The sequence below is a fragment of the Trachemys scripta genome, chromosome 2 (assembly GCF_013100865.1).
Source record: "Trachemys scripta elegans isolate TJP31775 chromosome 2, CAS_Tse_1.0, whole genome shotgun sequence".
NCBI lineage: Eukaryota > Metazoa > Chordata > Testudines > Emydidae > Trachemys > Trachemys scripta.
In genome coordinates this window covers 38666864-38679884 of record NC_048299.1, presented here as the reverse complement: position 1 = coordinate 38679884, position 13021 = coordinate 38666864, and the positions used below count along the sequence as shown (strand labels likewise).

General features: G+C 40.9%; 1 protein-coding gene and 1 long non-coding RNA gene across 2 annotated transcripts in view; one reads left to right on the top strand and one right to left on the bottom strand.

Moving 5' to 3' along the window:
- LOC117872159 overlaps positions 1–9753 on the bottom strand; it is a 12953-nt gene extending 3200 nt beyond the window's left edge. Inside the window, exons 1-2 of the long non-coding RNA XR_004644420.1 lie at positions 9394–9753; positions 6790–6968 (exon numbers count right to left, since the gene is read on the bottom strand). This is a non-coding gene — a long non-coding RNA (uncharacterized LOC117872159). The remainder of the gene's footprint in view (positions 1–6789; positions 6969–9393) is intronic.
- The window catches only part of LOC117872154 (macrophage mannose receptor 1-like), an 84082-nt gene that overhangs the window by 52747 nt on the left and 18314 nt on the right, over positions 1–13021 (top strand). Inside the window, exons 20-24 of the mRNA XM_034760334.1 lie at positions 2586–2728; positions 5263–5377; positions 8595–8764; positions 11465–11567; positions 12405–12634. Coding sequence (XP_034616225.1) covers positions 2586–2728; positions 5263–5377; positions 8595–8764; positions 11465–11567; positions 12405–12634 — 761 coding nt within the window. The remainder of the gene's footprint in view (positions 1–2585; positions 2729–5262; positions 5378–8594; positions 8765–11464; positions 11568–12404; positions 12635–13021) is intronic.

The window sequence follows — 13021 nt, the reverse complement described above, 5'->3', positions numbered from 1 at the left end:
GTTTCAGAGTAGCAGCCGTGTTAGTCTGTATCTGCAAAAAGAAGAACAGGAGTACTTGTGGCACCTTAGAGACTAACAAATTTATTAGAGCATAAGCTTTCGTGGACTACAAGTGGGCTGTAGTCCACGAAAGCTTATGCTCTAATAAATTTGTTAGTCTCTAAGGTGCCACAAGTACTCCTGTTCTTCTTTATATGAAGTGGATCACCCTGGTCCACATGCTTACTGACACCTTAAGAGAATTCTAATATATTGGTGAGGCATGATTTCCCTTTACAAAAGCCATGTTCACTCTTTTCCAACACATCTTGTTCATCTGTGTGTCTGATAGTTCTTTACTACAATTTCAACCAATTTGCCTGGTACTCATTCAAGAGTTCTGATAGGTATATAACCATCTGATCCTGGTGACTTCTTATTTATCAATGCGTTCCAATATTTCCTCAATTGACACCTCAATCTGGGACAGTTCCTCTGATTTGCCACCTAAAAAGAATGTTTGGGAATCTGCCTCACATCCTGAAGACCAATGTAAAGAATTCTCTGTAATGGCCTTGACTTAAGTGTTTCTTGAGTGCCTCAATCATCTATTGTTCCCACTATTGGCAGGCTTCCTGTGTCTGATCAATTTAAAAACAAATTGCTGTTAGTTATTGTGTCTTTTGCTAGTTGCTGTTCAGATTTTTTTTGACCTGCCTAATTATACATTTACATTTGACTTGACAGAGTTTATGCTCCTTTCTATTTTCCTTTGTAGGATTTGACTTCCAATTTTTAAAGGAGCCTTTTTGCCTCTCACTACCTCTCTTACTCTGCTGTTTAGCTGTGGTGGGATTTTTGTTGTTGTTCTCTTACTGTTTTATTTTTTTATTTTATTTGGGATGTACATTTAATTAGCCCCTCTGTGTTTTTAAATAGTTTCCATGCAACTTGCAGGCATTTCATCCTTGACTGTTTCTATTAATTTCCATTTAGCAAGTGTCCTCATTTTTGTATAGTTTGCCTTTTTCAAGTTAAATGCATCTATGGTGGGTTTCTTTGGTATTTTCTCCCCTAATTTCTGTTAAATTTAATTACATTATGGTCGCTATTACCAAGTGGTCCAGCTATATTCACCTCTTAGACAAGACCCTGTGCTCCACTTAGGACTAAATCAAGAATTGCCTTTTCTCTTGTGGGTTCCAGGATTAGTTGCTCCAAGAAGCAATCATTAAAGGTGTGTAGAAATTTTACCTCTGCATCCCTTCCTGAGGTGACATAAACCCAGTCAGTATGGGGATAGTTGAAATCCCCCATTATTATTGGGTTTTCCGGGTTTTTATTGCCTCTTTAATCTTCCTGAGCATTTCACAATCACCATCACCATATTGGTCAGCAGTATATTCCTACTGCTATACAGTTACCATTTAAGCATGGAATTTCTATCAATAGAGATTCTATAGTACAGTTTGATTCATTTAAGATTTTCACTATATTTGACCTTATGCTTTCTTTCACATATACTGCCAATGTCCCCCACAGTGACCTTCTCCATCGTCATTGCTATATATTTTGTACCCTGCTATTACCATGTCCTCTTAATTATCCTCATTCCACCAAGTTTCTGTGATGCATATTATATCAATGTCCTTATTTAATATCAGGCACTCAAGTTCACTCATCTTATTGTTTAGACTTCTAACAAATTTTATACAAGCACTTATAATATTTGTCAGTATTTAGTTGTCTGACTTCATATGATGTAATTGAATGGGACTCTCTTTCATCTCACTGTTTCTTTTCAGTTCCTAAGTATTTTATCAACTTCTGTCCTAGCCTCTTTATTGAGATAAAGTGTATTCCCTTTAATAAATCCTCCCAATGTCTGTGTCTATCCAAACTATGTGCTCCTCGGCACCTGTTGGCTTTCCCCCAGCCCATACTATAAAAAGAGACAAACTTTTTAATTTTGCATGCCAACCATCTGGTTCCGTTTTGGCTTAGGTGGCGCTCATCCTTCATAGGCTCCTCCTTTCCCAAAAGCTTCCTCAGTCTTGTATAATCCCTTACACATGGGCAAAATGGGTGTTAAATGCCACCAGATCGCAATGGTGGCAGTGTACACTAATTTGGCACAGGTGTAAAATACTACACAAATTTTGAGGCACTGATTCTTACTGTTAATATCCTTCAAATAACAGCACTGTAATTAATGTAACTATATTGCAATTATTTTTCATGCAACAGACATGGGGTGGGATATATGCAGTGTAGCTGTAGCCATTTCGGTCTCAGGATATTAGAGAGACAAGGTGGGTGAGATAATATCTAATAATTATCAGACCAACTTCCATACTTTGAATGGTCCCTTAGAATATGTGCTAGCCACTTACGTTAAACAATCAGAACCATCTTGCAGTTAGCTGTAACTCTGAGAGTACCTTTACAGACCGTAAGAAGAGCCCCGTGTGGCTCAAAAGCTTGTCTCTCTCACCCACAGAAGTTGGTCCAATAAAAGATATTAGCCCACCCACCTTGTATCTCATGGGATGGGTATTCCTGACAAATGTGAGTCTCACCCAGTTATGTATTTATCTCATATTCAGGATTATGGAATGATATAAACTGTGGTTATCCAAATCCTTTTATATGTGAAAGGCACAACAGTTCCATTAATGCGACACTTTCTCCTACAACACCTTCACCCCCAGGAGGATGTCCGGAAACTTGGCTTTTGTTTCAAAATAAGGTACAGTAACATATCCACAATGTGTTGTATTTTAGACAGAGGAATTATGCATTTTTATATTTATTATTATTGATACAATATTGGAGGAAGAGGGCCAGATTTTCACAAAGAGAGGCCTTAGGTCTGCATGCATTATTTTTGCATGCAAAGGGGATTATGGCATGCTTGGCATGTTCATTTGTGATGAAATTGCTTGCAAGCGACTTTCTTTACAAAATATTCACCATTTCATGAAAAACGGGGTCTGATTTTTTTCAGTTATTGGTTGGTTGAGCTATTCTGGTAACTTATAAAACTATATTTAAATCCTTTAGGAAATAAATCATGGGATATAGGCAGTGTAAGTTGCTTTAAGTCTTATGTACATTTCACACAGGACTGAGCCTGGTAGATCTTAATGTGTATATTTAATTGAATTTCTACTTTTTTCTGATTGATGCCTTTTTTGGAGATTTATTAGATAACTGAAAGTGAGTTGCAGCATCAGCCCTGAGCAGACCATATGAAGAAGCCCTCTCAGAGTGCATTAGAGAAACTGTTCTGAACAGTAGATCATTTTGTTCAACAAATAACTTCTCTTCAGAATCCCTGTCCCATTCCTCCAGGGGCTTAATTCATTCTGCAAGAGACTGTGAATGCAGATATTGTGTATGACTTTTAATTCAGTGGATTTTTTGTTTCTTTTTGTTTGTTCTTTTGCTAAGGTGGCAATATATTACCTCTCCACACTGATCCAGAGTGGCTTTACACATGTTATTCTAACCCAGTTTTCTGTGTCAACGTTAGGACATTCAGCAGAGAGAGAACTGGAATTTCAGGACCAGATTCTGATCTCAATCGCGGAGGTGTAAATCCAGTCTCAGTGGTGTTTCTTTGGATTTACACTGGTGTATCTGAAATCAGAATCTGGCCCTTAGTGTTCAGAATCGTGAATGAATGCCACCAGCATCAGGAACTTGTGAAAGCAAAGTCTTTAGTCGTGTTGCCACAGCTGTATCTGCCTAACGACTGCAAAGTCAAATCGCTCTAATAAAGATTTCATAAGCCCGATAGGAAGAATTTTCTATTCTGGTCCTAAAAGCACTACTGCATTCAAACCCATGTGGCAATTGTCAATATACTTCCTATCCATTAAGTAAACTACCTGATAATTATCTCTAATTAGATGAATATATGAAGTTGGGAGCTTTCTCTGATGAGACCCAGAATCATACTTTTAATTCACACAAGTAGTCTTCACAACTTCCATAACATTAATTTCCAAAGTGAATTCAAGACAAATTTCTTCCTTCTGTCAAGTATCAAAGTTGAATCTGTAGGAATACTGACAGTGCAGAGCAGAGAAGTCACATGTCCAGTATTGAAATCTGTTAGGCAGCCTTGCGGGCATCAGTATCTAAATTCACCAAAATCTACAAGTTGGTCATCTAATCTTTAGCCAGTGCCACTTTTTGGCACAAATTGTCTCCATATCTCAGTGCCCAGGGGAAGATAGAGGATATTTATACTACGTTATTTTGGATGTTCATATTTCAAGGATGATCCTGCTTCCCATGCTGGAAGCATACTGGTGTGAGAATCCCATTGTAACAGATCTGTGGAACTTAGTATGATGAAGAATAGGAAAACTTATGTATGCATACTTGAAAATGTCCATCCTGCAAATAATAAGATTCACAGATCCAGTCCACCCTGGAGTCAGAGTTGGAAACTCACAAACAAAGTTTCAGGTTTGCTTCTTTAGGGAAAATTACCTCCATGTTCCACAATAGGAGAAACTGTGCTTTTTCTTCCAAGTATAATTAACACAATCAGTAACATATGAAGGCAAAATGGAATTATCCTGTCCCTGGAAGTTGTATCAGTTGGATGGAACTTCAAGAAACAGACTATTCCTCTGCTGCCATGACTGACAGGTCTAGCTCTGTCCCCAAGTTCCAAGAAGGCTGAAGTACACATTGTAACAGATCTGTTGACGTTATTACTTGAAAACAGACTGTTTCAGGTCAACACAGATACATTTTTCTGTTCCACAATGTACTACCAGCACTTTTTGTGCAAATTTCAGCCTCATAGACTACCAGACATTTCTTTAAAAATGTATTTATTTGCATTTTATCACAAAAATCACTGCTTTGCTTTTTGATTCAACCTATGCTTTGTACGGCTAAAGACACATACAAGCTGGTTTCAATCATTCTGTAGTTCACCAAATATAGGCAGCTGGCCTATAAAAGCAGCCAGCTTCTGCTTGTTGTTTTAAGCTGATTTCAGATCAAATCTGATAAACATATTTTCTTTAAAAACCCACTTTTTTGGCATCTATAGTTTTACTTTTCACTTAATAATCAACTGCATCACCTCGAAAACCTCATTCTAAATGGGGCTTTCTCACAAACTTTTTGTAGAACACAGTTTAACATTCCATCTTCCTACTTGAACATGGCAGTCATGTTAATTCGAAAAAGATGGTTTCCTATCTGCGGGGAGTATTGCAGCAAGTCAAATATTTACATGATTTATTCTTATTTCAGTGTTACAAAATGTTTGGCTCAAATGAAGATGAGCAACTGTCGTGGCATGCTGCACGAACAGCTTGTATGAATTTAGAAGGAAATCTAGCTACCATCCCAAATGAACAAGTGCAAGGTACTGTACCAGATATCATTCAATTAATGTAAAGAATTATAAATGCAAGTTTAAAGTGTAAATCTTCAGCAGCAGTAATATATTGTACTATTATTTGTCTGTCACTGATTACATATAGAATTAAGAAAAAATTTAGTTACATGAGACAAATGTATATTTGAAAGCATATACTGTAGATATGAGTGCCGCTATATACTTTTTAGTGGTAACAAGAAGCTGATAGGACCAAGGTACCATTTTATCTGATTGGGAGACTGATTTGATTACTGTGTTTGAGATTTGTTATACTCAATTATTGTTATTTATCTGTCAACTTTTAAAGATTGTCACCTGTAAATTTAATCTGTTGAGAATTTTCCTCCAACCCCCCACCCCCTAACTCTTTTGCTTCATAATGACTGTACTTCATAATGACTGTTGCCAGCTTCCCAATCCATTGTGCCAGAAAAGTAACATTGGGACAATGTGAAGCTTCTAACAGCAAAGCATCTTTACAGCTGAAGTGACCTAAAACTGATATGAACTCTCCTGCTGATGGTGAGATCAGGGCTTGTGGACATGTCCATTTCAAACTGCTTCAACTCCTAGTGTTGCCTCACTGGAAATAAGTTATTATGCACTTCTTTTGGGGGAGCTACAGGGTGGGACAGCACATGCAGAAGACAAAAAGAAAGTGAAGCAGGAAAATGTGACAGTCATAGAAAGGGAAACAGTTGTAAATGGATTAAAAACTCATAAGAAAATGTGAGAAATGCCCATGCCAGAGGCACTAGAATTCAGGCGGTGCCTCACTCCCTCCCCTGCCATGTGGCCCTGGGGCAAAATTGCAGAGAGCAGCCAGCCAGAAATCAGAAGCAGCTAAAGCAGGGACCTCTGGACATTCCAGTCAAAACTGAAGAATGTTCTGTGACTTTCTCTGCCCTGTGCTGATTGGCTAATTGCTCCAACCATCCCTCTCCCTCCTCACACTTCACTCCGTACTTGCCCTGTCCCCCTCACCCTCTTCCCTTCCCTTTCCTTTCTATTTAGCTGATCTCCTCCTAAGTAGCCCCCCCAAATAACAACTCCCCCCCTTTTCCTGTACCATCGGTTGCCTCTTGTCTTCTACTTAGATTTTTTTAAACTTTTTGGGAGAGGGATTGTCTTTTTGTTCTGTGTCTGTACGGTGCCTAGCATGGAAGGGTCCTGGTCCATGATGGCCCTGGTCCGAAGCACTACAATAATAAAAATAATAAAGAACAACAACAAAAATAGGAAAAATTACTATGAAAAACAGCTGCTCCACCAACGCAATAGATATGAAGTTAAAAGAGCACAAATAGACAATCAGAGCCATAGTGAGAGAAGTAAATGGGGTTATATTCTGACATATTCATAGTTACATTACTGTAAAATCAGAGTAATTCCATTACCTTCATGCTAATATATGATTTTCCATGATGGAGAAATCAGACTCCCAGTGCGGAAAAAATTAGGGATCAAATATGACTGTTTGATCAAAATGTGGTTGAATTCCCTCCAAAGGAAATGTCCCTGTTGTGACCACATTGTACGGATTCCTGAAAGGTTGCTTATGCACAAGGGTTGAATTCTAGGTAAGAAACATACAAATAATAGAACTGGTGGGACAAACCAATATTATTACTGGCAACAGAAGTGTGCAAGGAAGGGTTGATTTCCCGTTGCGCTTCCCAGCAGGACAACAGCACTAACGTTTGTCACACAAATCTACAGGTTTTATTCCTGGCAGGATAAGGCACAGGTGATGTTCGTATTAAGAAAATTTTGGAGGATAACCAGCTGGGAGAACAGAGAAACAAAAATGGCTATTAATTCAATGAGAATAGTAAGCTCCTGGCTGAAACTCTAGAAGCTGGTTAAGGTTAGCTTTGTGATAATCACCTGTTACTGACCAGACAAAAGAACAGAGCTGAGGCTTGTGTACGCTACAACTTTAAGTCTGTGACAAGTTAGTGAGATGGTTGGCCCTAAATTTGATTTATGTCTGCACAAAATATGATTGATGCTGTGTTTGTAACTTTGGCAGCCAGCCATGTTTCAGCCTTGCCAGGGGAGGATGTTGGCCCATGTGTGTCTTCCAGTAACCAGAACACTATTACTTTGTTGAGTGGATGACAGGCCATTTATTTGTGTAACCAGTTTGGTTGGTCCCCTTCCTTTCCAGCTCTCTGTGCAGTAGCACAACCCAAAATACCTTGCTGCTCATGATGCTGTTTGTGCATATCCCCTCTGCATTCTACAACTTGCTGAGGCAGTTTGGGATACCTGTCTAGATTTTTCCAGAACGCAGAAATACAAATGTGGGTAGACAACGTGGCAGGTGCAGGTGCACGAGCATGGTTGGCACATAGTTGTGTTTTCCACAAAAGAGCATTTACATTTAACTCATCTATATTGTAATCAGCTTAGGTGGAAGTATCAAGAACTGGTAAAAAAACATGAATGAACTTGTAATGTGGGTGGGTCCCAGTGGTTCCCCAAGAAAACAAGGGGCAGGGGAGCGAGGGCAGTCAGGCAGTGTACGTTTCAAACACAAGATTCTTGTTGACCCTAAAGCAATTTTTTTTTTTATTATTTCCAGAGATGTGATTTCCAGCTTCAATGCCAGCCCCAGCATCCCCAAATAAACCTTAGGAACAAAGATTGATGCACATATATCACACCTGTTCTTCATAAACTCTGCTGGCTTCCCATTTGCCTCAAAGCAGAGTTCAAAGTCCTAATCATAGGCTATAAAGCACTTGATGGAATAAGACCTAGGAACCTCAGAGGGGCAGCTTTACTAATCTGCTGTTGAGACTATTACTGTACTTGGAGAGTCAGACATATATCTGTGATATCTTGAACAAATACAAAAATTGTATGTCTGATTCCTTGCTCACCAAACTAACGACTTACCCTCCCAAAGTGCCTTTCCAATTTTGTCCAAAATAAAAATCTTCCCATCTTGTTCTTTTTAGTTGTTTTTCTGTTTCTTTTAAGTTAATGTTGAAATAATATCCATTTCTTTCACTTTGTCCACAAGACATTCATCTAAGTTTGCAAACTATCTGATTAGAAGGTTTATAAGATTCAATATTACAAGAATTTTTTGGACCATGCCTGGCCCAGATCTGGCCACATCAGCAACTTCTCTGATGACAAAAAGCTGTGTTCTACTACTCTTCATGTAAAATGTTTTTCTTCTTTCTTTCAGCCTTTCTCACCTTCCATTTAAAGGATTCTGTGGTTGATATTTGGATTGGATTAAATGATATAAACCATGAACTCAAGTACCTTTGGACAGATGGAAGTGGAGTCTACTTTACAAATTGGGGCAAAGGTTACCCATCTGGACAAGTGGCATTATATTCATATGATAGCCAGGTGAACATCAATTACAAATTGTTGTTAGATAACTGTACCATAGTTACTGCTCAGTTTATTTCTGACTTAGTGAAGACATTTGCTGAGGCTAGAGCTGTGATACTGCAGGATTCAGGGCTTTCAGAAGTGCAAAATGTGTTTAAATCTTTGATCAATTATATTTAGCAGACGCCTTGCTCTTTGTTTATGGTGCTTGTCATACGTTTTTACACTGATTATTGGCTCAGCTTAAAAAAAACATTATTACAGCTGTACAGTAGGAATTCAAATAACTGAGCAGCTAGTGAAGTATGAGCAATATATTACAGGACACCCAGTAAGAGCTGCACAAATAGGGTGTGTTGTGAAGGATTTCCAGCAGTATTAAGCTGCTGAGCTATCTTAATAAAGGGCCTGGACTGCTATGTCGCACGGAGGAGTCACCCCTGGTTGAACCAAGTTTCAGGAAAGAAGAGCAGTTTTAACTTGTGCACGTTTCCATGGCACCCCTGCCTTGTGGTGTTTGCTGTGGGGATAAAAACTGAATTAGTGCATCGCTTTTATCATTCTGACAGTGGTCTTCCCTAGCTGGCATTCTCCCTTTTGGGGCTTTGGGCTCCTACTGGAGTACAGGTTGCAGGGCTACTTACACAACAACATCTTCTCTCTCTCCTCCAGATGGGTTGAGATGCTGCTGCTGTAGGGGAGAGGCATGTGTTACCCTAGCTTCTGTAGATAACCATTAGACTTTTCAGAAAAAATCACTTCCTATATTTTCTCAGCATTCTAAAAAAAGACATATTCCATCCATCAAGTTCATCTCTCTGCTAATGCAAAATTATTTTGTACTGTGTGGTGGAGTTACAATAAGTAACTCCTTGGTAAGGAGTTGATCCTGCCACGGACTGCAGTAGCGGCAGGATCAGGCTTTGAAGTTGTAATGTAATTTCAAAATAACCTTGATTTTGATACCCTTGCCCCTCTCCAACTTCCTGAAAATAGCACCTTGAGATCGAAATTTCTCATGTGTTATCCTGAACAGATGGAGAAGTGTTGGAGAAACTCTGAAGTTTATCAGACAAGGCATTTTTAAAATATGTCACTATGGAGGAAAAAATATTTTTTCTTTTCTGAAAAGTGTAGTGTTTTTATAAAGTCCCATCCTAAGAGTGGCAAGGTCTGTAAGGTTTCATTGAGAAATTGAGAAGTTCATATGCGAAACCACATGGTGGGAGAGTCTCAGAAGATTCCGTTTGCCGGGGGTAAGCATCGGAATGTGAACATTTCTCTGACACAGCTACAGAGTGCAGAAAATGCCATGCTCAACTTTTTAAAAATGTTTGCAGATGTAAAACATAGGCTCACAGAAGCTCCGTGGATTTGGAAGTCAGGGAAATGGAAATGCCATCTCAAGTCAGGCATCTCACTCTCATCAGTGGACATTCTTGAAAATTAGGGCCTAAGTTAGGGTTGCCAACTTTCGAATTGCACAAAACTGAACACCCCTGTCCCGCCCCAAGGCTCTGCCCCCCACTCACTCCATCCCCCCCCCCCCCCTTGTCACTCACTCTCCCCCACCTTCATTCACTTTCACCAGGCTGGGGCAGGGGGTTGGGGTACGGAAGGGGGCGAGGGCTCCGACTAGGGTTGTGGGCTCCAGTAAATGAGGGGTGCAGGACAGGGCTCTGGGCTGGGGCAGGGGGTTGGGGATGGGAGGGGGTGCAGGATGCAGGGTCTGGGAGTGACTTAGGGTGTGGTAAGAGGCTCAGGGCTGAGGCAGGGGGTTCAGGGTGCGGGCTCCGGGCAGTGCTTATCTCAGGTGGCTCCTGGGAAGCAGCAGCATATCCTTCCGGCTCCTAGGCAGAGGGGCCAAGGGGCTCTGCATGCTGCCTATGCCCACAGGCGCTGCCCCCGCAGCTCCCATAAGCCATGGTTCCTGACCATTGGGAGCTGTGGAGCTGGCACTCAGGGTGGGGGCAGTGCATGGAGCCCCTGTGGCCGCCCCTGCGCCTAGGAACCGGACATGCCGGCCACTTCTGGGAGCTGTGCGGAGCCAGGGTAGGCAGGCAGCCTGGCCTTAGCCCTGCAGCACCGCCAACTGGACATTTAGCAGCCCGGTCAGCAGTGCTGACCGGAGCCACCAGGGTCCCTTTTCGACTGGCATTCTGGTCGAAAACCAGATGCCTGGCAACCCTTACTTAAGTGTTTCTAGTTTTGCAGTCAATATTTTGCACAGCTGCAATTATGAATTTGAAAGAGGGAGAAAAAAATTCAGAGAAGTGCATTGCTCCTTGCCTGTCCAAGATTTCTTTGGAACAGACAGCAGTATCCGTGTAGAGGGATCAAGCCACTTTTTCCTTTCATGACCAACTTCACCCAAGACCTCCCTCTGAACTTTCCCGTGGGATGCCCTCCATATTATACAACATGGGGATGGGAAGAGAATAGAATTTCTGTACTTCCCCCTTCTCTCAGCCCCCCACAATTGTTTCACAAGATTGATTAGGGAAAAATCACAGGCAAGTTAAGAAATAAGGGCAGTACACAGGGAACAAAAGCACATAGAAGTCACCAGCATAATGCCACCGTTACTGAATCTTAAAATGACGCAGGAATGAAATTTAATTATATTCATGTCTACAGATATAAAAGGGGGAGGAGGTTTTCTCACTTGCTTCTGATTTATTTATTAACTGATTTGTGTATCCTTTTTTCCCCTAGGCTGACTGCGTCTTTATGAGAAATAGTCCTGTTAAGGAGGCAGGGAAATGGGTTGATGAAAGCTGTGGCAACAACAAAGGCTATGTATGCCAAATTAATAAAGGTGCATTTTTCAGAAATCTCATGCAAGATTTTTTGATTTGCTTGAGGATTAAATGCTGGATTTCCATTTGCATTATGTCACCACTATCCTTCACTTCAGTGGCTATGGTTAGAAAAAGTACTGTTTAAAAATATGACCATCAAAATCTTGGTCTACACACTAACTCAGCTTTTAAAGGCTTTTCTACATAGAGAAGTTCAACTCTGAGCTGTTCAAAAAGCTAATTTAGTTAAACCAGTGCAGACCCCTGTATATGATCACTGCCTATATCCACCCATACATTTACCAACACAAGATAAACCAATATAAGCCAGATGTAAATTGATTTAAAAATGTTCACATACAAGGTTGCACCACTTTAGCTAAATCAGTTTAAAATCACATCTTTTATTAAACCAAAAACTTGCGGAACTTTGTATGTAGACCAAACCTAGACCAATGTAAATTAAACCGATGCAACTTCTGTGTGGACAAGCTCTTAATCCCTGGATGTATTCAGGGTCGTAGTTCCTTAGCCTTTTGTTACTTGACTTTAGCTCTGCTCAACTAGCACAGTTGAGAGAGCATAATTTGGATTCTATGCTAGCCATTGTGCCATCATCAACACTGTTAGATACTGTCAATGACAATGTAAACTCTGCCCTCATTTGACACCTGTGAATCCTCACTTTCTTTAGTAGGTTTACAGAGCTTTAACCAAGACCAGAAGTCAGGAGTTAGAGGGGTCTTTTTTTATCCATGCCTTGCAATCACATGCAGAGCCAGCCACAATGTCGCCCTAACCACTTTTTAAAAACTGAAACGACTTTACATTCCTTTTTTTTCTTCTTCCTATAGACTCCAAGTTCTACCATTCATCAACAGCAGTCCCAGCCAACTTTATCCGTTATGGGAACAGTAGTTATATGTTCATTCATTCCAAAATGAAATGGGAAGATGCAAGGCGAAAATGCATACATGAGTCCTCTGACCTTGCCAGCATCTTCGATCCCTACAGCCACTCATTTCTGTGGCTACGAATGTTAAAGTATGGGGAGCCTGTATGGATTGGTCTGAACAGCAATCTGGTAAGAACATCTTTCTACTTTTTGTGATAATACAGCTCTCACAGTCAGGGCCGGCTTTAGGAAGTGCGGGGCCCGATTCGAAAAGTTTCGACGGGGCCCCGGCAGGGATGACTAAAAAAAAAAACACGTAAAAAAACACATGAGGCTTGTACTCACCGGGCGGCGCTCCTAGTCTTCGGGTCTTTCACTCGCTCCGGGTCTTTGGCGGCACTGAAGGACCTGTTGCCAAAGTGCTGCCGAAGACCCGGAGCGAGTGAAGGACCCGCTGCCGAAGTGCTGCCGAAGACCCGGAGCGCCACTGGGTGAGTAAAAATTAAAGAGGAGCCTCTAGCCAGGGAAGGGATTCTCGGCCACTTCTTTCTCCCCTCCCCTCCGGTGGCCCTGCCA